Source organism: Acomys minous (assembly GCF_964271855.1).
Source record: "Acomys minous genome assembly, chromosome: 7".
In the NCBI taxonomy this organism is placed as follows: Eukaryota; Metazoa; Chordata; class Mammalia; order Rodentia; family Muridae; genus Acomys; species Acomys minous.
The window spans coordinates 98,875,079-98,902,456 of record NC_140488.1 but is presented as its reverse complement, the minus strand read 5'-3'; the positions used below and the strand labels follow the sequence as shown (position 1 = coordinate 98,902,456).

Genomic DNA, 27,378 nt, shown 5'->3' with positions numbered 1-27,378 from the left:
CTACATTGTGAGGAAGCCTGAATGGCACCATGGAGTCCACATAGAGGAGGAAAGGGCCTGGGGCTCACTCACTCAGACAACTGATTCTTTACCTGGGGTCATTTTGTGCCTAGAGACACTTCTGGTTGTCACAACATGGGAAGAGAGGCTACTGGTTTCTTGGAGGTTGAGACCAGGGATGCTTCTTAGCATCTTATATATACAGTAGAGCTCCACAACAAAGAATCACCCAGTCTGACCACCAGTTGAGCTAAAGTTGAAAGAGTTATAGATCAAGGTTTTTCCACAATTTGTCCCCTGTGGATCAAGGACAAAGGTGCTCAGGAGAGAAAATGTTTACATAAAATCTAGAGCTGCTCTCTTAAGCCTGTACACTTCTCAGTGATGGTCTTTTGTGCAATCTGTTACTTAGGGTGCTTTTGGTTGACTCCCATTAGTATCTTTATCTACTGGAAGCACAGTTTGCTCTTTGTGCATTCAGCACTCAAGGATAGTCCCTCAACAACCATTTTCTGTCATGACAACACAGATATTTTATCCCCTGCTACTACCAAGGTCACAATTTAATCTTAGCTTCTAGAATCTCATCTCTGAATTAACCTACAGAATAGGAGCTTTAACATATATTGTTTAATACTCCATCAGTTTTGTTATCAAAGAAGCTAGGCCCCTACAGTGATCAAAAACTACTTTCTCCCTAATAAAAGCATGTATATATTTAGAAAAATTCTGTGATTCATAAATTTTATCTACGAAACAAATATTTAAGGACAGAAAGAATTATAGTAAAATTGCCGGTAATAAATTTTATTAGGTGAGTTTAAGTATAATTATGTTAGCAGATTCATTCAATACATTTTTAGACATATGGTTGGATATGAGTATAAAATCTCTTCTCTATAGTAATTTACTATGCAGATTTAATGTATTATGAAATACAGTCATTTGCCACATAACATTAGGAATGTTTTGAGAAATATATCATAAGGTGAATTTATGCTCATATAAGATTGTAGAGTGTACATAAATGAACTGAAACAGCTGCAGCATCATTAAACAATATAATCTTAATGGTGTAGTCTGTCATCAGAATGTTTATGAAGCACATGACTGGGTGTAGGTTAACACTCACTGTAGGAAGATTGTTGTTGATCCAGTTGTTTTTGAGATGAAAATCTTACTGTGTAGCACAGGCTGGCCTGGTATTCTTGATCCCCAAGCCTTAACCTCCCAATTGATGAGATTACTTATATCACCTTGGCTTTCTTAAAAAAATACAATAGGATATATACATCTCTGTTAGCAAAAGGAAAAGGGGCAGAAATACAAATGGAATGGTGCTTTGGAGAACTTTGGTAAGTAGATCTTTGGCGATTTAAAGAAACCCTTTCATAAATTCAATTTGCTTGGGTTTGAGGGGATGAGTAGCGGGTTTTAGAGACAGGGTTTCACTAGACCAGGCTGGCCTTGAACTCACAGAGATCCACCTGCCTCTGCCTCCAGAGTTGAGACTAAAGGCTTGTGCCACTATGCCTGACTTATTTGCAACGTTTAAGGAAGGAACCAGATGAAAAAAACCCAAGGATGTATACAATCTGGACAGTCTCCCAAAATCCCAGCGATACATGCAGCGACTTTAGAGTGCTGACAATTCAGCGCCAGTGATGGCAAGCCAATGCTTGGTGGACATTAGTAAAGCCCAACCATTTATCTGACAAGGTTAATAAGTCTCTGGAGTCTTTAAAAATGGTAATCAGGGTCACTTAGTGCCCCACTCCTCCAGGAGTTCAGGACAAATATCCTTTCCATGAGTCTCCTTTCCTTACTTCTGCTTTGTACCCAGCGTTCGCCTCTAATACTGCATTAGCTTCTTCAGAAAAGCTGAGGTGGGGGGAGGGGTCAGGAAAAGCAGAGGTATCCAGTGGGTGTCAGATTCTTGAGAATCCAAGGACCAGGAAGTTGTGAAGGACGCCTGAGGACCAGCCAATCTACATAAAAATAAGGCCTCCCAGTCAATTAGTGAATCACCTGGGCATTTGAGACTAGGTTTTCCCCCTGCACCTGAGCTTAGGGCTCAAAGGGTGGCTCTCATCAATTGCTCATTTACAGAGCGGCACACTTAAGAACCAGTTGGTAAACTTTTCAGGTTTCATGGACCAAGAGGCAAAAGAGAAGACAGGCATTTATATAAGAAAGAAAACAAAGTTTCAGCTTTTGTTGGAAAAAAAAACTAAAACAAAAATATTGGAGTTCATTTAAAAAAATACACATCTAAATTAATGAAAGAGAATTCTGGTTGGTGGGAAAACCTTTTTCTTAGGCCATCTTCGTAAGTAGTATATGCCATCACATAAAGTGCAAACATGCTTCATTCTCATGTGCAAATACAGGCCGCTGTGTGGGTCTGGCCTACGTAGACTCGGGGTGCAGTTGAACCCCAGGTATCACCTCTGGATTTGGAGCTTCCGGGTGGAAAGGCGGCTCTTGGCTGAGCCATCTCAGGGCCCTTTCCCACAATTGCTCTCTGTGCCCACTTCATCTGGTTCGTCGACCTCCCCACTTAAAGGCAAGTCAGAGAAGGCATGTGTGGAGCATTGTGCACCCCAACGGAGCAAATGCACCCGGGTGCTTAGGGAGCCACCCAGTGCTTCACAACCTGCTGCCCAGCCTGCGTGGGCAGAAGCTGCTTCCCAGCACCCTCCAGAGACTATTCAGCTGCTCCGCCTCTCTCTGGCTCCTCCCTCAACACCTCCCCTCCCCTAGGTTTTCCCGCTTCACCAGTTACGGGGGTCACTGCAAGCAGCAACAGCGGCCGCCGCAGCAGCAACAACAGTAGCAGCAGTCTGCGTCTCCTTCCCAGAGCACCCCTCAGTTCCCGCTTGTCACCATGCCCAACATCGTGCTCTTCAGCGGGAGTTCTCACCAGGACCTGTCGCAGCGCGTGGCCGATCGCCTGGGCCTGGAGCTAGGCAAGGTGGTCACCAAGAAGTTCAGCAACCAGGAGACCAGGTGGGAGCTTGAAGCAGGGCCTGACGCATGCCCGGGCAACCTCCGCGGGCGGGCAACCTCCGTGGGCTCCGTGCTCTCCCTTCCGGGGCGGGACGGCAGCAATGAGGCTTCTGAGCCACCGCGGCTGCTCCCGGGGAGAAAGAAGTCCAGCAAGGGAGTCGCCCCCCAACCCGGAACCCCAAACCCGGATACCCTAGAGTCTCTGCGCGCGACTTTAGGCTGTTGTGCCTCTGGTGGTGGGGCCTCCAGCACCCGGACTTAAGCAACCTGTAGACCCTTAGACACCCCAGGCCCCTCTTTTGTACCGCCCAGCCTGGTGTCCTCAGTCCGGAAGAACGACATCGGAGCAGCCACAGCGCGTCCGAAAGAGTGGGCACAGCCTGTGGGCATCACATCGCTGTCGGGAATGGTGGGGGCGGGGAGACATCTGTGAATCACGCCCCAGTTGCTTAGTCTCAGCCAGGCTGAACCGTGGTCGAAAAGGTTCTGAACAGGTCCCGGGCAGTGGGTTTCCCTGGAGAACTTTCGAATGCAACTTCCAGCGGCTGTGATCGGAGTATTGCCAGCTGCTTAGGTGACTCCGGAGCAGACCTGGTGTTGAGCACTGCCATATCCAGAAGGGTGGGATTGTGTGGGAGTTGGAAAGAGTGTGGGAAAGCAGGACGCACGTGTTGAGCGCTCCCGGCCTTCCTTTAACTTTGCTGCATCTAATACTGTGAACTAATAGCTTCTTTGTGTTTATGGAGCTCAGCTGCACACAGCAACAAGACCCTAGTTTGGCAAAAATTCCATCCATTTCTCGCCCTGCTGCGGGTCCCATCTGATCTTCCTGGTTGCTGAACTTCTTGGTGACAATCTCGCTCAGCTCCAGACCCAGGCGATCAGCCACACACTGCGACAGGTCCAACAAGAGATGGTCACCAGTATTCAGTGCAGCCAGGCAGGTGGTAGTCCTCCGGAGTTGGACTGGAGGCTCCTTGTCCCACTCTCCCATAGGCAATTTCTTTTCCCTCATTTAGCACAGTTAACCAAGTATATAGAGTGCACAGTGACAGATAAACATTCTACGTTTAGCAGCGGTCCAATTCATCCATCCACAAGTTTACGGGGGGGGGGCCGCGGGGGGGGATGATAATCCATATTTACAAAAAATAACTTGAAATGGATTGTAGACAACAATGTGAAATCTAAGACTTAGAAATTTCCTGAAGCAAGTAAAAAATCCTGGTGACTTTGAGTCAATCGAGAATTTGTGAAGTTAGGGGCATTTTTTCCCTTTTGTTTTATTTTGGTTTGGTTTTCATTTTCTGGGACAGGATTTTGCTGTGAATCTAGGCTGGTATCGAACTCAATGTGTAGCCCTGGCAGGCTTCTAACTCACAGGAGTACCCCTGCCTCTACCCCCCAAGTATTAGAATTACAGATTTGTCTGTCACCAGACCCAGCTAAGAGTTAGGATGATATTGATGACAGATGATTTTTTCTAAAAGTGATGTGCATCTCATGTGACCTTTTCTAGGTGGTAAACTCCATTTACACAGCTTGGATGATTGTGGATAGTATTATTATGTGGACAATTCAGGCTAAAAATTGCCACTCTGGGCTTGGGGAATGTAGCTCAGTTGGTAGAGTTGCTTGCCAAGTATACACGAAGCCCTGGACTTGATCCCCTGTACCACATCACAGCAGGATGTGGTGGCACACACTACAATCCCAGCACTTGGGTGGAAGAAGCCAGAAAAGCAGGAATTCAAGAGCATCCTTGGCTACACAGGCGTTTTGAGACCAGCTTGGCTACATATGAGACCATGCCTTTTTTTTTAAAAGTCACTTTGCATTTCTTTTCAGTACTTGAGGATGGATTCCAGGTCCTTGCACATGCTAAGTTAGAAGACTCAACCACTGACCTACATCCACAGCTCCCTTGGGAGATTTTAATATATGGAGGGTGCTCTAGGACTTTGGAGAGGGGTGCAGCTGGGTTTGAGTACTACAGGATTTTGTTAGTCTTTATCCAAGTGTCAGCAGCTCTGAAAACACTAACTGAATAAGCCTCTTTCAGAAGGTGTTGTCATGTAAATAAAGGAGACATTTCTGGATGGAGTGGGTTTTGAAATGAAGTAAAGCAGCCCTTCCTTATTATCTCAGGGCAGCACAATCCCTCACTGCAGAGCATGGTTAATCTAGATGAGTCTGTTGCTGGGCTAGTATTGGATATCTGCTCTAAGTCCTTTCTAGGCTATTAGGTGAAACTCACTCAGATGTCCAAGTGTCATACATTTATTTTAAGTAGAAAGGGACTTGGTTTTATTTAGTTTTGCTTAACTTTTGACCACACTTGGCCATTAGAGATCATAAGATGCTGAAAACCCCTCGATTCCATTTTTTTTTTTTTTTGGTTTTTTTTGAGACAGGGTTTCTCTGTGTAGCCCTGGCTGTCCTGGACTCACTTTTGTAGACCAGACTGGCCTCAAACTCATAGAGATCCACCTGGCTTTGCCTCCCAAGTGCTGGGATTAAAGGTGTGCGACACCACACCTGGCCTTCCCTCAACCCCACCCCATTTTACATTTCTTACATTGGTTGGGTTGAGTTTTTGCTTTCTTTGTTGTAGTTGTTGGCTTGCTTTTGCTTTCTTTGAGGCAAGGTCGCATGTCTTCTAGGCAGGTCTGGAGCTCACTGTGTCACTAAGTTTGGCCCTGATTCCATGATCCTCTCTCTTGCCTTCACCTCCCAAATGCTGGGGCTGCAGACTACATGTGTGATGAAACCTAGGTACATTTTATGTTTCTATCATAGAGAGAAATTTAAAAGTGTAGTGTGCTGAATTTTCTCATGAACTACACATGGACAGAGGTTGATTTTTTTTTTTACACACAGCCCTCAAATGGGCTGTTTGGTGTAGAGATGAGACATCAAAGGGTAAAAGAAAAAGAAAATGGATTCAATGTATATAAGGTCCTCCTCAGTGCCTCTTGCTGAGTGAGCAGCAGAAGTCTGAATGTTGTGCCTGGCCCTGGGCCCCTCAGTTCCTAGGTTTCTTAAATGCTAGTTAATCAGGTAGACACTCTTACACTTTACCTTCTCATCTCTGAATAATTTCCATTGTGCCGAGAAAGTGCATTCCAGCTTCTCTCCTGACCCCAGAAACCCTCCAGGACTTGGAGGACAGTGTTCATGATGGTATCCCAAATCTCTTGTGGTGTTTTATCCTCCATTAATTTGCTGCTGTCACCGGGCATGATGTTGCACGACTTTACTCCCAGCACTCGGGAGGCAGAGACAGGCAGATCTCTGTGAGTTCGAGGCCAGCCTGGTCTACAAAGCGAGTCTAGGGCAGCCAAGGCTAACACAGAGAAACCCTATCTCAAAAAACAACAAAAAAAAAATTTACTGCTTTCAGGGTCCTTACCTATATCAGGGGACTCCGTGCTCAGTTTATTTACTGCCATTTAACAAATCACAAGAACTCTACGGCTTAAAGCAATCAATGTTCATTTGGCTCCCAGACCTGAAGTCTGCAGGTCAGAGCAAGAAGGGCTTGTTTCTATCTCCAGTGGTGGCAGTTAAGATAGGTACTGGGGCTTTGGGACTCAATTTTTTTAGACAGCCCACCCACATGACTGGTAAGTTTGCCCATGGATGTTTGATTAAGAATCACTCCATAGGGGTGCTTAGGTTCCTTTCTAGCATAAAAGCTTTGATCCAGGAGGGAGACTTTCAATAGACAGGAAGTAGTTAAGTACCAGTCTGTTAAGGCCTGGGCTTAGAAGTCGGTATATCATCGCTGCTATAACTTTTTTCTTTTTTCTTTTTTTCTTTTTGTCAAACACAATGCCCTCTTGGGTCTAGGGAAGGCACTAGATTCTAGGGAAGGGGCCTAAATCTTCTTCCACAGTAGAAAGAAATATTATAAAATATGCAGCCATCTTTTAACTTGCCACAGGCCCTCAGCATTGAGTCAGTCATATGCTTCAGCGTTCTTGTCTGAGGGTCTCTTGCCCTTGGGCTGATGATCCACACAGCCCACTAGAGACCTATACTACAGATAGAGGTGTGGAGATCTTTGCAAGTAGAAGCGGAACTGGCTTGGGAAGAAATGTTGCCATGGTGTTTTCTGTGCTCCCCTGGACTGCTAGTCACAGGAGGATTGCAGTTTCTTAGTGAGGAAAGGCAGGCAGGCCAAAGAATGTGATCTGGTGGGATAAACAGTCATAAGACCAGGAGTTAGGAAACTTTCTGTAAAAAGCCAGATCATAAATATTTTAGGCATTGCGGGCCACATGTAGTCTCTGTTACTGCTTTGTCTTACAGGTCTGGGAGCTACAAGTCCTGAATAGGTCATCCGGGTACCTTCGCTCATGAAGCTTCATGGGGAACTCTGTTCTCTTGCCTTTTCTAGCTTTTTTTTCTTATAGTCTCATGTAGCCCAGGCTAGCCCTGAACTATGGTTGATGATGACCTTGAATTTCTCCTGTTTCCACTTCCCAAGCACTGCGATCACAGGTGTGTATCATCATACCTGGTTTTACCTTACGGGGGTGGGGCAGGGGCCAATCAAACATGAGGTTTCAAGCATATTTGACAAGCACTCTACCAACTAAGCTATAGCCCCAGCCCCCTTTTCCGTTTTGTAGGCACCCCACAGCCCTGGGATCTTAGAATCTTCAGCAATAGAGGATCTCTCTGACTTGCTTCAGTCATCACATCTCTTTCTACTCCTCTAGTCTTCCTCTTCCATTTTGAAGGGCAGCTATGATCACGTGGGGTAAAATTAAATAGTTATATATGATCTTTCTGTTTTAAGATGAACTGATCTGCATGCCTCTTGCCATCTGCATATATTCATCCCTTTTTGCCATATAATCTAATATATTCAAAGGATTAGGGTATAACTATCTTTGGAGGAAGTTCACTACTGAGACTACATTAATGGGGGGAGGCACAAAAACAGGTTGTGTGCTGTATTTGGTCAGCCCCTGGGCTATGTAATACTCGCTTTCCAAATTAAATTAGCCTGATGCTTGATGTCATTTTGTTTGTGTGCATGTATGTGCATATGAGTTCCATGACACGGGTGTGGATGCCAGAGAACAGCTTTTGAGGAGTCAGTTCTCTTCTCGCACTAGCAAAAAAAAGGATGGTTCTTGTTTCTGTCATCCTGCATACTCCAGACTAGTTCGGCCTCAGGCTTCTGGGTGCTTCTCCTGTCCTAAGCCTCCCAGCTCTCTGTAGGAGTTCTGGGGGTTACGGATGTATGCCACCCCATTCAGCTTCATGTATGGCTTCCAGGGACTGAACACAGGTTGTCAGGCTTATGCCGCATCTACTTTTACCTACTGAGCAACCTCATTAACCCCAAATCGTGTTCATTCTTGCATTCAAAATAAGGAGATGTATCCCAGTTTCCATCGTATTGTAGCGTCCTTAACACAGAGCCTTATGCCGGAGTGTGATCACATATCCAGCATGGTGGCTCCCGCCGGGAATCCTAGCATTTAGAAGATGGAGGAAGGAGAAAGAAGAATTCAAAGTCATTTTGACTGGGACTGTAAGTGTGGACCACCACACCAAATTCTAATGCTGTATTTTTAAGTAGCTGTATTCAGGTGGGCACATTGAAGTTTTCTGTATTCATTTTTTCTTCAGTCCAGATGACGGAACCTGGGGTTTCATATGTATTTATGAAAATAGTCTACCATTGAGCCACATGCACTGCCCCAGTTTTCTCCATTCTATTTCAATATAAAGAGTCACACAGAAGCAAAACTCACATGATGTGCACAGTGTCCCAAATATATCAAATTGTTCCAACTGTTGGATAAGGATTGCCATTTTAAAACAAGAGTTCTATCAGGGCTGATCTGATTCTTTGTTCTGCGGTACTCTGGGAAGGCCATACCAGAGTGCATGAAGTTTCCCTTCTCTGTGTGGCAGCCAAGTAATATGGATGAGCTGCCTCTCCCACACTGAATGCCCCTAGATTCTCTAACTGCAAGTACAGAAGCTTTCAGATATGCAGTTTTCAAAAAGTTGGCTACTACTAACTTTTTCTCCAGGAGCTACAGGGTGACAACCAGCAAAACAAGGAAGTATATCACGAAAGGAACACAAAAAGAGAGAAATGGAGTGCAGCAAAGTGGTGGTGAGAATTCCTACGGCTGCTGCGCCGCTCCTGTCATCCAGCTGTGGGTAGAACGTGGTGATGGACTTGAAGACTGACACTGAGAGACTGAAATTGTCATTGGGCTGCGTGAGATGGAATCTGAATGTATCACAAAGAGAGAGAGAAAGAGTGTGTCATGCAAAAAAGAAAACATATTAATGTTGATTTTAGTTTACGTGCTGGCTCAGCTCTGCGCATCATTTCCAGAGTTCAAAGGTAGCGGCCAGTCAGTCTTTTAGCTTGAATACTGATCAGTATTGACATGATGGTGAGGGTGGAACATGTTCATCTGTGTGATGGGGCCAAGAGGAAGAGCTGTTAAATTCTCATCTTCCATAGTGAGAAGTCAATACTTGATGCCTCATCAAAGACCAAGATTCAAGTCTCGAATGGTGGCTGGAGACTTGAAAATAAACCACCATCTGAAAAGCTATTAAAGATTGAAATTGCTGTCTCCAGGCTGTTAAAAAATAAGCCTTTCAGAAAAAGTGTGCATCTCTCTCTCTCTCTCTCTCTCTCTCTCTCTCTCTCTCTCTCTCTCTCTCTCTCTCTCACTCACTAAGCTATAGTCTCACAGAGAGAGACAGACAGAGGCTAGTTCTTGCTCTGTAGCCAAGGCTGACCTGGAACTCACAGGAGCAAAGCTCTTATCTCAGCCTCCCGAGTACTGGCATTATAGACTGAACTGCCATACTTTGATCATGATTTGATTGTGTGTGATATGTGTTCATGTTTCCCTGGTCATGAGCATGTAGAGGCCAGAGGCAGTATCAGATGCCTTCCTCTATCCTCTTCTGCTTTACTTTTTGAGACAGAGACTTTTACTAAATGTGGAGGTCTTTTATTCAGGGGGCTGCAGTGAACTCCTGGGATCTGCTGTCTCTGTTTTCCTAGTGCTGGGGTTATAGATGGACACGCGCGCCATTGCACCTATCCCCCCTTTTTTATGTTGATTCTGGGGAGCCAAACTTAGGTCCCCTTTACTTGTGCTAGTAAGCACGTTACCAACTGAGCCATCTCCAGCTACCATGATTTGAATTGTTAAGACAGTATCCATGCTTAATTTTTATCATCGAAAAATGACCATAAGGAATTAATCAGAGAAGGCCTGGAACATAGAAAGGCTCCTTGCAAAGTCAGCTCTTGGCTGGCCTGTGGGAACTGAGCTCTGACAAGGATTCCCACACCATTCTTTGATAAGAATGGCTCGTTGTGTGTGAACTATTAACAGCTAGGAAACAATGTGGATTACACTGCACTCCTCCCTGCCTGGTGGAAAGCTAGCATTTTAGTGTGTACTAGGCAGTAGGGGACTGCAGGATCGGCTTCCAATAAAAGCCCTGGGCTCTAAGTCTGTAAGTCTTCCCTGGAGGCAACATTCCCAGGTAGTCACAGCTCATTGCTGGCTACTTTGAGCTAGATGGTTTGGGCTGGGTTTCTGTGACTCCCCTGGGGAAGAACACTTGGAAGTTCACACCTGGATTCCCGCGTATACTTTTTCCCCCCTCTGCTGATTTCTGTTCTGTGTCCATGTCATCTCATAAGTCAGAGCCAGGATTATGACTGTGAGCTGAGGCCCGTGGTTGGATCTGCTGGATTGCTGACGTTGGAGTGGTCTCGGGGAGTCTCGGGGACTGATATGAGCCGGTGTCATGTTGGCTAATTGTTAATTTTCAACTTGACAGAATCCAGGATCACCTGGGAGATGAGCCCCTGAGCCAGCTTGTGGGAAATTAGCTTAATGGTGTTAACTGAGGCGGAAAGGCCCACCCACAGTGTGTAGCACCATTCCCTGACTGGGTCCTGGACTCTCTAAGTGGGAACAGCCTGCCCTCATTACTCTCGGCCTTCCAATTGAGATTTGCAATTCGAGCAGCTGCTTCAAGGTCCCTCCACCTTAAGTTCCCAGCCATGATAGAATTTGCCTTGAACTGTGGCGCCAAAAGAAATTCTCCTCTCCTTAAGTCGCTTTTCTTAGTGAAGAAATCTAAGACAGATGGTGTTCTTTTGTAGCGTTGAGATTGGCGAAAGTGTGAGAGGGGAAGATGTCTACATCATCCAGAGCGGCTGCGGGGAGATTAATGACAACCTGATGGAGCTACTCATTATGATCAACGCGTGCAAGATCGCATCCTCATCCAGGGTAACTGCTGTGATACCCTGCTTCCCCTACGCCCGGCAAGATAAAAAGGACAAGGTAGGCGAGGTGTGTCCTACCCTAGAAACCTGCTGTGTTCACCACAGTTTCCTCACCTACTGCCATTATCAGACTATCCAGAATTATTAGCTTTCCTCTTCAGTGATCATGTCAATATGTGTCCTTACCTTGTCTGTTTCAGACTTGTCATTGAACCCATCATGTGTGTCAACACAGGCAATGTATGTTTTCAAAGGCATTCAAATACCATTATGCTTATCATGATAGAGTTTTGTAAGGTGGTGTAGGGAGCTAAATATACACATTTACTTACACACACACACACACACACACACACACACACACACACACACGCATGCATGCACACACACACACACATGCACGCACACACGCATGCGCACACATACACACACACACACACACACACACACACGCATGCACACACACACATACCCATGTGCTTCAATGAGTACAAGTAAATTGAAGACCATCCAAATTGCTTCACTGCCTTGGATCAAAGTGAGAACTCCAGTTGCAATATTGTGTTCTACTAAGTGATTTCCATTGTAAGACTCTGGGTAAAGGGGCCATAGGGCACCTGCATTGCTGTGTCCAACAGCAAGTGAATCCACAGTGCCCCTCCCCCCCCACCAAAGTTTAATTAAAATCAATACTATTTTTTTAGCTTTGCAGGGAGAACAGCATTAATATTGCTTATTATTTTAACAAAACTCCCATTAGTGGAGGCTCTATACGTTTCCAGGAGAAGATGAAAAAAAAATACAGTCATTCTTAGCCTTTAGGAAACATTAGAGAAGGCTGTTTGGGGGCACAGTCACAAATTACCATGAGCTGGGCAGATTTACAGAACAGGAAATTAGTCTTTAGAAGTTCACAGACCAGATGGCTGAGGTCAAAATATGTCAGGGCTAGGCTTGCTCTAGGGGAGAATCCTTCCTGCCTCTTCCAACCCCCAAGCCATTCAGGCCTCCCTTGGCCAGGGGCCTCATTGTTTCAGTTTCTGCCTTTGTCTTCAAGACACTTCTTTGTACGTGTGACACTGTCATTGAATTTAAGGCCATCCTCGTTCAGGATGATCTCATCTCATGATCCTTCACTAAGTACATCTACAAAGATGCTACTTCCAAGTGGCATTAATAAGCTATGAGGGTCATGACATGGGTATATAGTTTTGGATGTCTCCATTCAATCCACCATAATTTGATGCAGCTTCCTTTAAGACTCAAGGGGGAGGATCATCTCTGTCTTACCCAGCTCCTGAGGGCTCCCTGCAATCTCTTTGTTCTGGCTACCTTCCTTCAGCCTCTGCCTGTGTCCTCTATGCCATGACTTCTCTTCCAGTTCTGTATCTCCACTTCTATGCATTGCAAGGACGGTATTACTGGATTGAGGGCCAAGCTTATCCAAAGTGACTTCATCTCAGTATCTTTACATCAATAGCATCTGCAAAAACCTTCCTACAGTGAGGTCCTGTTCCAGACCTCATTCACTTCATGATACTGATAGCTTGAAGCTGTTATTTCAAAACAGGTTTTGAAAAATAAAATAAAATAACCTGTATAAACATTTATATCCTAAGATCTCCTTGAATATTAATTCATTGTCTTCAGGAATGGTTTCTAGAGTCTGTAAGGAATACTAATCATTCAGTGATTCATTAAAATGTGATATGAAGAATTCCATTCAGTATTCAAGACATGATTTACCTTATATGGATAGAAGAGCCAGCGCCTTTTTTCTATAAATGTCCAATTTTTATTGCAGCTAGTCAAGTGTGTACCTCAAAAACAGAAATAGAGAATGGTGTATAAATGACAGATGTAGGAAGGAGGTGGGAGGGTAGGTGGGAGGGTAGGTGGGAGGGTAGGTGGGAGGAGGGTGGGCAGGGTGGGAAGTTAGAAAGGAGGAGGATGGGCAGGGTGGGAGGGTAGGAAGGAGGAGGGTGGGCAGGGTGGGAAGTTAGAAAGGAGGAGGATGGGCAGGGTGGGAGGGTAGGAAGGAGGAGGGTGGGCAGGGTGGGAGGGTAGGAAGGAAAAGGGTGGGCAGGGTGGGAGGGTAGGAAGGAGGAGGGTGGGCAGGGTGGGAGGGTAGGAAGGAGGAGGGTGGGCAGGGTGGGAGGGTAGGAAGGAGGAGGGTGGGCAGGGTGGGAGGGTAGGAAGGAAAAGGGTGGGCAGGGTGGGAGGGTAGGAAGGAGGAGGATGGGCAGGGTGGGAGGGTAGGAAGGAGGAGGGTGGGCAGGGTGGGAGGGTAGGAAGGAGGAGGGTGGGCAGGGTGGGAGGGTAGGAAGGAAAAGGGTGGGCAGGGTGGGAGGGTAGGAAGGAGGAGGGTGGGCAGGGTGGGAGGGTAGGAAGGAGGAGGGTGGGCAGGGTGGGAGGGTAGGAAGGAGGAGGGTGGGCAGGGTGGGAGGGTAGGAAGGAGGAGGGTGGGCAGGGTGGGAGGGTAGGAAGGAGGAGGGTGGGCAGGGTGGGAGGGTAGGAAGGAGGAGGGTGGGCAGGGTGGGAGGGTAGGAAGGAGGAGGGTGGGCAGGGTGGGAGGGTAGGAAGGAAAAGGGTGGGCAGGCTGGGAGGGTAGGTGGGCCATGAGACAGGTCAGTATTAACATGCATGTGTGAAACTGTAAAACAAATCAAAATTGAAGTGTATTTATAGACAATTGTGAACTTCTATTTTTATATGCCACAAAATATTATTTTCATTTCCCCCCCCCAAATCATTTAAACATGCAAAAGGAATTTAGTAGCTTATAAGCAGTGCCCAAACATGTAGCAGGCTAGATTTGGGCCATAAGCCACACTTCACATTAGATTACTGCTTAGTTTTATAGTCAAGTTTTGTCTTACTGTAACTAAAGGCTCTGTACTGAGTGACTTATAAAATAAAGGGGCTTATTTAGTGAGGCTGGAAAATCCAAGCAACTGGACTCTGGCATCCTGGCAGGTGTTCATAATGTGGCAGAAAAAGGAATTAGCCACATGTAAAGGGACTTAGGTGAGCAAGGACCAACAGAGTGGGGATGGGCCAGCCTCATACTTTTTATTACAACCTACTCTTATAGTAAGTTGCTCATGGAGAAGGCTAGCTTTATTTGTCCACTTGACACAACCTAGAGTCACCTGAGAAGAGAAATCTAATGAGGGGTTATGAGGTCATGTTTTTCTGTGGACATATTTTGGGGGATTGTCTTGCTTACTGTAATTCATGTTGGAAGATCCAATGTGAAAGTGGGTGGCACCATTCCTTTGGCTTGGATCTTGGGTTGAATAAAAGAAAAGTGAGCTGAGTATAAGCATGCATGCATTCATTCTCTCTGCCCTTGAAGTTCCTACCCCTCAACTTGTCCCAAGATCATGTACAATTAAAATCCTTTCCTCCTTAAACTGCCTTTGTTCAGGGTGTTTGATCACAGCCACAGAAATGGACCTGACTGGCAAGGGGTTTGACACATGATCAGGATGGTTAATATGAGTCCAGTTCATATCCTGTGGGTTTTATACTTTGTGTTTGGCTTGGGGATAATGTTATTTTGTGGCTTCTTCTGGAAATTTTGTTCTTATAAGGGTCCTATGCACTTTCAGGGCCTATGTTGGAACTCCAGATTCTTCTTTAAGAAATACCAAAACCAAGACATATTTGGAGGTGGTTGTTGACATACTGATTGATACATGGTAACCTTTTCTGAAGTGCTATTTGCTGACTTCTTCTCTTTTACTCCCAGTTTATGAGAAACCAGATAAGCCTGCCACCTGCCCCTCATTATTGCGGAGCACATTTAGGTCTTTTGGTCTGTGCCCTCTGATTGCAAGCCTTGCTCCGAGCTACTGTGCTAGCAAAAAGAGCTCTGTGGTGTGTCAAAATACCAGTGACTTTATTTGCTATATTTGTTATTACACTGTGTGTGTGTGTGTGTGTGTGTGTGTGTGTGTGTGAACACACACACATATGAAGGTCAGGACAATTGGTGGGCCTTGCTTCTCTCCTTCACCAGGTGAGTCCCAGGGATTAAACACATCATCATGTTTGGTGGCAAGTGCCTTTACCAACTAGATCATCTCACCCCACCTCCTCCCACCCCAGGTGGCTTTGTTTTTCAGAACTACACTGTGTGGCCAGCTATCTACTAGCTTCCCCCATTGTTAGCCTTTTAGATATGCTTTCCATTTGGGGCCATTTTGAATATGTGCCCCCGTGTCTTTCCAAACATAGCTGCTAATCCACAAGATAAGACTATCTGTCTTCAGGCAGCAAAGATAGGATGACATTTGAGAGACAATGGGTACAGCTCAGCAAGCTGTCACTTACTGTTCGAGAAAATGGGCAACCATAGGGAGTGCTTTATTTCTTAGCACCCCTGCAACATGACTGCAAACAGAATGGCTTAAAACACCAGCAGTGCATTCTCCTAGAGCTCTGAAGTCCAATGACGCCAAGTCAGGTACCAGCATCCCGGCTACACCAATGAGTACGACTGACATCGTTGCAGGTGAACGTTTTCAGGCCTGGCTGAGCTTTAACACAGTACTCATTTCCTGTCATGGATCACCTCCAGTAGGACACTCTGGAGATTAAAAGGAAGCCAAAGAGCCAGGAAACAAGTGTCCACTCCTTGCATGTTCTCAGCAAGTCTGATACAGAGCCATTCTTGGATCAGTCTATAGGCAAAAATGGCCTTAGAGGGCGTGAGGACCCATAGATTGTTCTGGAGCCATGGCTTTCTTTATTCCTAATCTTACTTAAGTGTGTGTGTGTGTGTGTGTGTGTGTGTGTGTGTGTGTGTGTGTACATATACATGCCATGGCACACTTGTGGAGGTCACAGGGAAACTTTGTGGAGTCAGTTTTCTCCTACCTTTATGTGGGTCCAGCTCAGGCTTACATAGCAGGCCTTCACCTGCTGAGCTCTCTGGGTAGTCAGTATGATTCCAACTATAGTAAGGAAACTATTTCATTCTCTCATCCAATTGAATCTGTCAACCTGTCAGTCAGGGTGTACCATTTGCATCGTGTAAAGTTTTAAACCTTGCACCATGCAACTTAGCTTGATGCTGTGGGACTGCTGGGTGGACAATGAGGACTCAGTAAGAAATAAGAAATGACCAGAACCTGGTAGTGTACTCCATTTCTCTGCCTACTGTACCATTTCCCAGTGTCTGGGGACCATGAGGACACCAACCGTGATTTAGGATGGAGGAAAGGTACTTCCTTTCTTGTTATTTCTCTTCACTTAGGAATGCAGAGAGCCAGGTGGTATTTGAATATCATAGAAAGCCATGTGCTACACTTACTCTCTGAATCTTCTTGTTGGCTCCAGGAGGAGCGCTGGGCAGCACTCCCAGACTGCCTATTGTTCTTTTCTCTTCCTTTGGGACTGTATTGCCCATGGCCTCTAATGGCACTGTGAAATTCTGTGTAAAAGCCTCTACCAAGAACCACCAACTGAAAAGAGCCCAGAAAAACCTCAGGGCTTTAAAACATCTTCCAAACTTTGTTTCATGTGTTTTGAACCTTCGTGATATGTATGTGGAAAGGTTTATTTAGCTTTGATTTGTAAACACTAGAACCCAAGGGCAGCTTCTCACAGTAAAGAAACAATTTCATAAATGACCACTTAACATAATGGAATATTCACACAGGAAACTGACAATGATGTCATAGTAATTGTCTAAGGCGTAATGTAAGCCCTGGAGTTGTGGCTTTGCAATGAAGGGGGCTCAGCTTTGAATTCCAAGGCCATGATTCACCTAGTTTGCCCTTTTAAAAAGTTACTTAAACTCTGTACCTTCAATTTCCTCACCTGTAGACTAAGGACCATCTTAGTTACTATGGATGAAGTTCCTGGCCTGTGATACACAGATGGATGAGCTTCTGAAAAGAACCAAGTGTTAGATATATGTGGCTTTGTAGCCTATTGGGTGGTTGTTGTTACAGTTCAACTTCTATCATTTTAGTGTAGAAAGTGCCATAGCCAATATACAAATAAATGGGGGTGACTGTGTTCCAATGGTACATTATTTATGCACACTGTAGTATGGGTTTTATGTCACCTTCAAATGCTACAAAATCTTGCGGGGGAGGGGGGGAGTTGGTCTGCTTTCCAATGCTTTCATAAGTGAAGAGACCATCCCTACCTCCAAACCAGGCATCAGGCAAGTCTAGCCCATGCGCTGACGTTTGCTGGCTCCTGTAGTAGACACTTAGTAATTGCTACTTCCATTCCGTAGAGAGAACAGTGGGTTGTGAGCCAGGCAGAAAATAATTACTTCTGAGAGAGTGGAGGGAGGGCTGTCAACTTGGATTTTTTTTCTCTCTTTTTTTTTCTCCAGAATCATTTGTGAGGTGATATTCGTATTTCAATGATAAAGAGATAAACATGTCTATTGAATCTTGCATTCTTTGTATATGTTTTGTACGTTTGGGGGACGTGTGAGCAAATTCAGTACACTTCTATTTGCATAAGTAGGAACACTAGCTCAGGTCATTTTTCTGGTGTCTGCTGCTGTCTACCTTTGTGGGTGTCGTTTGGGTTTGATCTTCATTTGATGAAGTTTCTCACTGGCCTGAAGTTTGTCAGGTAGCCTAGGATGACAAGTGAGCCCCAAGGTATATATACCTGTCCTCACCCTCACAGTACTTGTCACCACAGCACAACGTGTTGATTTGGATTCTGGCCTTGGACTCAGGTGTCCACACATGCAAGGCAAGTGCTTTCCTTACTCTTTAAATGTCACACTGAGTTTTCTTTCTATAGTCTTACAGTAGTTGGAATGAGAATGGCTCCTGTAAGCTCATGTTTGAATGCTTGTTGTATACTTGGTAGACTTGTTTGGGAAGGATTGGGAAAGTCAGCCTTGTTGAAGGAAGTGTGTCACTGGGGGTGGGCTTTGAGGTTCTAAAAGCCCATGTCAGGCCAGGCTCTGTCTCTCTCTATACCTCTTGGTTAGTGATGAGATCTAAACTTTCAGTATGGCTCTAGCACCACATCTGCCTGCCTACTGCAAAGATGGCCATGGACTCACCTTCTAAAATTATTAGCAATCCCCCAAAGTACATATTTTCCTTTATAAGTTCTCTTGGAAGCCGTGTGTGTGTGTGTGTGTGTGTGTGTGTGTGTGTGTGTAGCAGACCCAACTTGACCTTGTGCTTGCTGCTTCAGTCTCTGTGAGCTCATAAGACCTTTGCTTAGTTGATTCTGAGGACCTTGTTCTCTTAGTGCCCTCTGGCTCTTACTGTTTTCTCTTCCATGGGGCTCCCTGAGGCCTGAGGGAGGCATTTGATGAAGACATCCCATTGAGAGCTGAGTGTTCCAAGGTCTCTACCTCTCTGCATAATGTCCGCCTGGGGTTCTCTGTATTTGTTCCCATCTGCTGCAGGAAGAAACTTCTCGGATGGCAGCAAGGCACTGATCTGTGAGTGTAGCAGAATATCAGCCAGGCGCAGTGGCCCACACCTATAGTCTCAGCACTTTGGGGAGACAGAGTCAGGAGGATCTCTGAGTTCGAGGCCAGCCTGGTCTATAAAGCGAGTCCAGGACAGCCGACAGTTAAGGCTACACAGAGAAAAACCAAACCCAAACCAACCAACTAACCAACCACCAAACAAACAAACAAACAAAATGTACAGCAGAATACCATTAGGAGTTATTTGATCACTACATGGTTTTCTTTTTTAGACCACTATTACTTGATTTTGCCCTAGGTCCCTGGGCTGTCTAGTCACAGGTTCTTGGTCACCCAGAGTCACCTTAAAAGAAAGGGATTTTCTTTCTTTTTTTTTTTTTTTTTTTTTTTTTTTTTTTTTTTTTTTTTTAATACATTTTTATTAATTTATACATATTACATCTCAGTTGTTAGGCTGTCAGATACATACATATAATAAAAATTTCTTATTTTAAAAAAAAAAAAAAAAAAAAAAAAAAAAAAAAAAAAGAAAGGGATTGTTTCTAGAGTTCTTAGAGGCACTTAAAATTGCAATATGTGAACCAGACCTTGAAAAATCAAACACATGGTGTAGCAGAGATGAGGTACGATTGGGGCAGCTGAATATGTGAGACAAGTCATGGCATTCTCTAGAGAAAGGGAACAGGCTCTCTCTGCTGTTCTGGGAAGGGTGCTGGATCAGAGGCAAAGGAGAGCAGTTTGGAGTTAACTACAACCACATTGGCCAGAGTACTTGGATATGAAAGTGGAGAAAATAGGATTATTTCCCAAAGGTAACTTGGAATACCATACAATGGAGTTTAAACAAATGAAAACATAATTTTGATGTAGCATTAGTCTAGAGAAGACCAAAACAAAACAAAAACCCCACCTTTTAAAAATAAGAAAGAGAGGCTAGAGAGCTGGCTCAGTGATAAAGGGCAGAGGCTGCTGTTACAGAGGACCTGGCTTCCATTCCTAACGTGCCATGATGGTTCACAAGCATCAGCAACTCTGGTTCTAGGGGATACAACACCTGGCCTCTGAGGGCACTGTATACACATCACATGTGGACATGCAGGCAAGAAAAAAAGAACATACACCTAAAATTTTAAAAAAATCTTAAAGAAAACCACTCCCACCAGGCATGGTATCCCATGTGTTTAACCTCAGCACGCTGGAGACAACACCAGGTACATCTCTGTTAGTTCAAGGCCAGCTTGTTCTACATTGCAGGCCCTAGTATAGCTAAGGCTACATAGAGAGACCCTGTTTCAAAAGATAAAAAAACAAATAAAGGCTACCTCCCTATAGTTTCTTTACAGAAAATGTGCTAGTATTAGTAGTATTTCCTCTGATAATTTATGTATGTGTAATTAATGTAGCATTATATCAACTACACTATTGATATTTATTATATTTATAAATAATATATAACTATTATTTTATTATAAATGGTATGTGTTATTTATTTTTAAATAGCAGAACAGTGTTTGAAAGGAAATAAAAACAATATTAACATTTTTATACAATTAAGGTTGTATTTTCTTTTTTGTGGCTTGCATATAAGAATGCAATGCAATTATTAACTGATCTCCTCCTATGTCATGTCTGGACTATGTCTAATGATACCTGTGTAGTCTCTTTGATTGCTTTGATGTGGACTTTATTGTTGTCAATGATTTATGATGTGGAAACTGAAGCTATAAAGAATTCAGGTAACTTTTAGAAAAGGTTTAATGACATTAACAACAATGAACTTGTTTACCTGAATGTTGAATTCTCAATTTATATATAAGTGTTCTTTCTTTCATTTGATTTTTGTTGAATTTGTAACCATATTAACTTTCCTCTGTCAGGCATGGCACTTTGTTCATAATTAGACTTCTTTGGGGCCTCGGATGAGCTGTTTGATGGTGTTTTGTCTTGGGTGACTTTATATGTGTCACCTGGCTTCTAGAAAACTCTTCTGCCAGTTTTGGCTGCCCTTGACTTAAAAATGATTTCTTGAACCATCTTGTTGAACATCTTCATGTTTTCCTGCTATTTGAATAATAGAATTTTGACTTTATTCCTTCAGTATTTGTATTCTTCATGTATTGCTAGGTGCATGGCTGCACAGTAGGATATGTAAGGCCAGAGATTTTGTTTAGTCAGTAGAGTGCTTGTCTGGGATACAGGAAGCCCTGAGTTCCAGCCTAAGTACCACAGAAATTAAGCATGGTGGCACATGTATATAAACTTAGCATTCAGGAGATGGAGACAGTAGGATCAGAAGTTCAAGATCATCCTTGGCTACATAAATAAATTTGAGGCCAGCTATGTGAGCTATATATAGCTATATGGGCTATATGAGACATAGGCTCAGAAACAAATAATGCCCAACTAATAGTAAATATTTCGTAACTAAATGCAATGTATCAAATATATCTTTTGTTGTCATAACTTGTTATTTTCTTTATTGGTTCCATCTGTGGTTTGGTTTCCCTATGACTAGCTTTGTGAGAGGAATCTAACAGTTTCCTTTTTTTTTTATATTAAATCATCATTTGTATTTTTTCAGAGTCGTGCTCCAATTTCTGCTAAACTAGTGGCCAACATGCTGTCAGTCGCTGGGGCTGATCACATCATCACCATGGACCTGCATGCCTCTCAGATCCAGGTACCACCATTGTCTTTCTGGCCATGGTTAGGTGCTAACTCTGTTAACTAATGTTGAAAGGTTTGAGTCTGCACAGCTACTCTCTTGGCCAGTTTACCTTTCCTGTGGATGCCGCCATCTCTCTCACACCTTCCCTCCAACTCATTTCAGAGGAGCAGGGATGCTTTCTTATATGCTCTGTGATGCCATCTAAACGTCTGGAAAATAGTTAAAGTGGTAGCATTGTCACATGCATCATGTGTGTTTGTGTGCACATGTGTGCACCTATACGTGGAAGCTAGTGGTCAACACTGAATATCTTCCTCAATCACTCCTCATCTTAGTTTTTATGACAAGGGCTCTCATTAACCCAGAGCTCAATCACTTCACGTAACTCGGCTGACCGACCAGTGAGCTCTGGGGATCTGCCTGTCTCTGCTTCCGCAGCACTGGGGTTATAGAATGTGTAAGATGCCATGCTTGTAGAGCAAGTACTTTACACATTTACACACTGAGCCATCTCCCTAGTCCTGCAATACACATTTTTAGTTTCTTCATAACCTCTTCTTTTGTCATGAAAACAGGCTACATTTCATGGTGCCTACTTAGGATATATAATGGATGTGAAGTATGTAATTTGTGGTAAATGCTAAAACAACAACAAAAAACCAACTGGTTTCCTCTCTGCCCTGCAGTGCTGTTCTTTCCTTCCATGTACTCTCCTTCACATAAATTTCAGAGCATGCCCAGAAAATAGATTACACTGAAAGATGTCTTGTGACATCTTTATCATTAGATTTATTTCTGTTACAATAGCCCACATGGAGATGGTTCTATGAAAGTATCTTTTGGATAAATAATTCAAATATTACTTAGAGATAGCAATTATCTTTTTAAAAATCTGCATCTAATTAAGCTCAGTTCCTTTTCTCATGGGGCCTGGTGTGTGTGCAGCGACTGCAAACAGCATCCTACTCAAGGGCTGCTTGTAGTGTTTCTGTAAGGGACCTTGGAGACAGAGTTTTCTGGTGGATAATCATGTCTCTTAGCTCATGCTGTCTCCACTATAGGCTTTAGACAGGTATATGGATCACTTTTGATAAACCTCAGGGTTCACTTGGCTAGGCCAGGACGTCTATCTCTAAAACAACCTGAAAAATAAGGAGCCATGTGAATGAGACCCTACACAGGGTCAAAATCAAGTTTCCTAGCTGCCAGAAGATGCGCATCTCAGAGAAGTGATACTTCACCAAGTTTTTTATTAGAATATATGAGGGTTATTAAATGACTATAGGGAGAGAAAGGAAGTGGGAGGGTACCCTGGAGACGGGGAGAGGGAGAGGGATAGAGCCAGGGACAGAGAGAGGAAGCTAGAGGAAGAGAAGGGAAGAAGGGGTAAAAGAAAGACCTCACCAGATTTAATGTCGATGAATTTGAAGACATTTGCTGAGAATCTGCCTTTTCTCAGTGAATGTGGGACGAATACATTTGCACTCATGGTCCCTCAGGCATGTGATGGGCCCTGCACTCCTGAGAGTTTCCACTATGCTGAACTGCTGTCCCCACCGATCATAAACCTCACTTTTCTGTCAGAAAATAAGCCTGCAAAGTGACATTGATTATTTTTCCTTAGGGATTCTTTGATATTCCGGTGGATAATTTATACGCAGAGCCTGCAGTTCTTCAGTGGATTCGGGAGAATATCACTGAATGGAGAAACTGTATCATTGTTTCCCCAGATGCTGGAGGAGCCAAAAGGTACCAGACAAGTGACACCATGTAGACTTCTCTCTTTACCTAGTTTGCTTTCCTGATTTCAGTGTTTCTCTTTGTCTTAAGTGAGAAAGCATGCTTTGTGCACTGGGGGGAGGAGGGCGTTCAATGGTTACAGCATTTGCCTCATAAGCCTGAGGGCTGGAGTTGGGTCTGCAGAACTTATATGAACGCTGGACATGCTTAAAGGTCTGCCTGTGATTTCAGCCTTGGAAGGCAGAGATGGGAAATCCCCAGAACTATCTGACTAGCTCGGATTTAATTGGGAGGCACTGCCTCAATAACTAAGGTAACAGCAATCTAGGAACATTCCTGGCATTAACCTGAGGCCTAGACTATGTGTGCATACACATCCATACCACGCAGTGGCATATGAAAAACATCTTAGAAAGTGTAATGTGTGTGTGTGTGTGTGTGTGTGTGTGTGTGTGTGTGTGTGTGTGTATGTGTGTTGCTGGGGATAATACTCAATGCCTCATAGATACTAAATAAGTGCTGTGTCTTTGAGCTATATCGCTACCCCCAAGCAAGCTTGCTTTTAATTATATAATACTATATTCTGCAAATGAGCAACTAAATAGGTCTCAGGCTTTACGTTTAGGGCAGAAGCCCATCACCCTCTCAGCATTTCACATTAGTCCTTAAAATAAAACAAACATATATGTGCACTCTATATAATAAGGGTTGTAGTTAACTAAGTTAGTCCTAACCACAAACACTTGACTGGAGTAGCCAGAATAGAACCCATTTTTTTTTCAAAGGAAAAGTATTGTCCTTCCTTTGAAACAGCAGTGTGTGGAACAAAAAGAAAGGGAGATGGTTAACATCTGACTACATACAGATGGGGCAGGACTGCACTATGATGGTCTGGGGGATAGGGCTGAGATGGGGGAAGGGCTGGCAGCTTGGCCTCTCCCACCTACGCATGGGCTTCCGTAAAACAGAGAGCTAAAAGACAGACCCCTAGCCAATAAACAGGGCCTTTGGATGAGGGAGAAAGCAATCACCCACGAGAAGTCCAGCCACACGCCTGTGATACCAACATGAGAATATGAGGCCCCCCTGGGGTACTGGACTCCCTTGGCTAAGAAAATTAAGGCAAAAATTAGTACCAGGCTACAGTATCCCTATGGAGTAAGACTTCCACAGTTGGAGTTGGCAGGGGAGCAGTCGCTGAAGAATGTGACCCGTCATTCTGATCATCCAAAGCCAGCCCGCCCTGAGAGCCGAATATGCCTGGACTCAGTGTATAGCTAGCCCGGCACAGCTAGCCGGTACTTAGGAGTGATGGTCAAATGAGCAAGTTTAAAAACAAACTGGATGTGCTGTCATAGTGGCAGCCTAAGGGAGTGGTACTGAGTAGCAGAGTCAGCCAGCTGTATGGAGAGCTTCAAGGAGTCTGTGAGTCATTAGGGTGTTGAGGATGCAACAAGAGTAAGGAGATGATGCTGATTCAATGGACTGCTTACTGCAAACTGAGCCTTAAGACCCTGAACCTCGTAGAACTTGCCAGCTGCTATCTGGGAAGACAAAACCTTGTGGAGTGGAGTTTTATTGCCAAGGTAGAGGCCACCATAAGAAAGGAAAAGTTAAGAGGAACCTCCACCCACCAGCTAAAGTAAAGAGGCTCATAATTGTGAATCAGTCGTTTGAGTCCAGGGACAAGAGTGACCATCAAGCTTCAGAATAACCCCAAAGTGCAGGGATCTTGGGTGTGGCTCAGTGGTAGAACATTGCTAGGCATACCTACAGCCCTGGATTCCATCCCTAGCACTATACAGACACAGTTGAATGTACACTCTCTCTCACACACACTCACATTCACATGTAGCTTCTCCCAATAGTTTTAAAGCACCACAAATAGAAAATAGATTTATTAGGAAGATACTGGATGACTCAAAAATTAGCTGGGAAATGGAAAAGCAAGCTTTGAAAACATGCAGAGGGGCTGTGGAAATGGCTCAGCGGTTAAGAGCACTGTCTGCTCTTCCAGAGGTCCTGAGTTCAATTCCCAGCAACCATATGGTGGCTCACAACCATCTGTAGGGAGATCTGATGCCCTCTTCTGGCATGTAGGTGCACATGCAAATAGAGCATCATATACAAGTAATACATTAAAAAAAAAAAAAGAAAACATGCAGAAACCAAAAGGTTGTCAACTAGGGAGGTCTGCATAGCAAGACAGATGTCCCCGGCACCAGTGACATCTATTACCGTTGTTTGGTAGCTCCAATGGTACTGTTGTAACTGTTACATTGCTGTAAGAAAAACATGACTATCTCTTTGTCCTTGAGTCATTCATTCTGAGTTTTAAGAAGAGTATCTGATTGCAAAGTGTACCTCATGTCGGCTTTCATTTGTTGAGATAGGGTTTTGCTATGCTGCTCAAGATAATCTTGAATCCATAGGCTCAAGTGATCGATCCTCTGCCTCAGCCGTCCTGAGCAGCTGGGACTTTCTGCACATACCAGCACACCGACTTCACACTCTCAGCTTCCCCAGGCTGCTCCTCTGCTTGAGGAGATGACTAGAACAAAGATGACTTTGGGTTAAGGTGTGCCTTGGTTACTTTTCAGTTTCTGTAGCCTCTCCTCATTTTTTTTTTTTTTGATATCTTCATCCACCCATATCCCAGCTGCAGACCTAGAATCACACTTAAAAGGTTAGGAGTGGCCTATACAGTGGTCGCAGTGCCCAATGCATTGTAGTCCCTGGTTCTCAGAAGAGCACATTTGTTCTGCTCTTAGTTGCTGTCCAACAGCCACTGGTTCCCGGCACCGAAGAGGAAGAGGAAAGAGAGCAAGTAACTGGAGAGGGGCCTCTGACAGCTGCCGGAAGTACCTCTGCACAGGAAGGAGACTCACATAAAAGACAGTGGTAGTTAGGTTCCCAAGCCCACAGCCAGCTAGGGACAGGCTTGGGAGCAATACTGCATTATCTAGCCCACCCAGAGCATGCTGAGCAAGGTCATGGCCTTGGTTGGTTGGTGTCATGCCTTTTTAACAATGTGAGTGACTTTTCAGAGTCGTCTCTCCTGGAAATGCTTGTTGTTGGTAGGGAAGAGTCCTAAAGTCCCAAAACAGGGCTGGAGAGATGGCTCAGAGGTTAAGAGCATTGACTTGCTCCTCCAGAGGTCCTGAGTTCAAATCCCAGCAACCACATGGTGGCTCACAACCATCTATAATGTGACCTGATGCCCTCTTCTAGCATACAGATGTACATGCAGGCAGAGCACTGTATATACATAATAATAAATAAACGAATTAAAAAAATAAAGTCCCGAAACAGAGCACACATTCACAGCTATCACATCTCTCCTAGGCCCGGGGGTCCAGGGCTGTGAGGTAATTGGGTTATAATAAGAGCTGTCGGTTTTAAGTCATGCCTATCGTTTACCTATGTAAAGTCTAAAGCTCCATGCTTTTCAGTATATTCTTTGATTTTGTGACTGTCACTGCTATCCACCCCCATGACAGCCGGAGGAAACTCATGGTCCCAGAGCAGTTGCCACCCATGTCCACTGAAGCCTTTGGCTACACCAGTCTACTATGTTGACTACACTAAAAGACATTTTCATATCCATTGATCAAATAACAAATGACCATTTTGTCTGACACTAAGAAAAAAGAAAATAGATCTTGGGACTAAGTAAGCCAAAAGAATAATAGATTCCATGGATTTCTTTTGGCCCTTTCCTTTTTGCTATCCCAACGGTCTCTCAGTATAGCCAAAAATATCATTCATGTGCTCTGCAAAAAAAAAAAAAAAATTGAAATAGAGGGCCAGTAAGATGGCTCAAGAGCTAAAGATACCTGTATCCAAGCCTGATAGGCTGAGTTTGTTATCTAGGACCCTCATAGGAGGAGAAAACTGATTTCTACAAATTATTCTCTGGCTGCCGTACATGTGCCTTTGCACATGTGCGCATGAACACACGTGTGCATGTACGCGCGCGCGCACACATACACACACACACACACACACACACACACACACACACACACACTATAATAAATTAAAACAAATTGAAAGAATAGTATGAAAGGTGAGTCAGCTTCAATATTGTTCTTTCCAGTGTTTGGATGGTGTTCAAACATACTCACCCTGCTTTGTAGACACAGATAATAATGTGCTACTATGATTTGAATGTGGACTGTTTTCCCGAGCCTCCTGTGTTTGCACACTTGGGCCACAGCTGCT

The 27,378-nt window shown here is 44.3% G+C and overlaps 1 protein-coding gene across 2 annotated transcripts in view; it reads left to right on the top strand.

Annotated features, from left to right (window-relative positions):
• Positions 1-2,746: 2,746 nt before the first annotated feature.
• The window catches only part of PRPS2 (phosphoribosyl pyrophosphate synthetase 2), a 39,092-nt gene continuing 14,460 nt past the window's right edge, over positions 2,747-27,378 (top strand). Inside the window, exons 1-4 of one of the 2 annotated variants that reach the window (XM_084788853.1) lie at positions 2,747-3,009; positions 11,189-11,381; positions 21,328-21,426; positions 23,039-23,163. In XM_084788853.1, coding sequence (XP_084644979.1) covers positions 2,888-3,009; positions 11,189-11,381; positions 21,328-21,426; positions 23,039-23,163 — 539 coding nt within the window. In that variant the 5' untranslated portion in view covers positions 2,747-2,887. The remainder of the gene's footprint in view (positions 3,010-11,188; positions 11,382-21,327; positions 21,427-23,038; positions 23,164-27,378) is intronic. The other variant, XM_084788854.1, reaches the window with a different exon arrangement.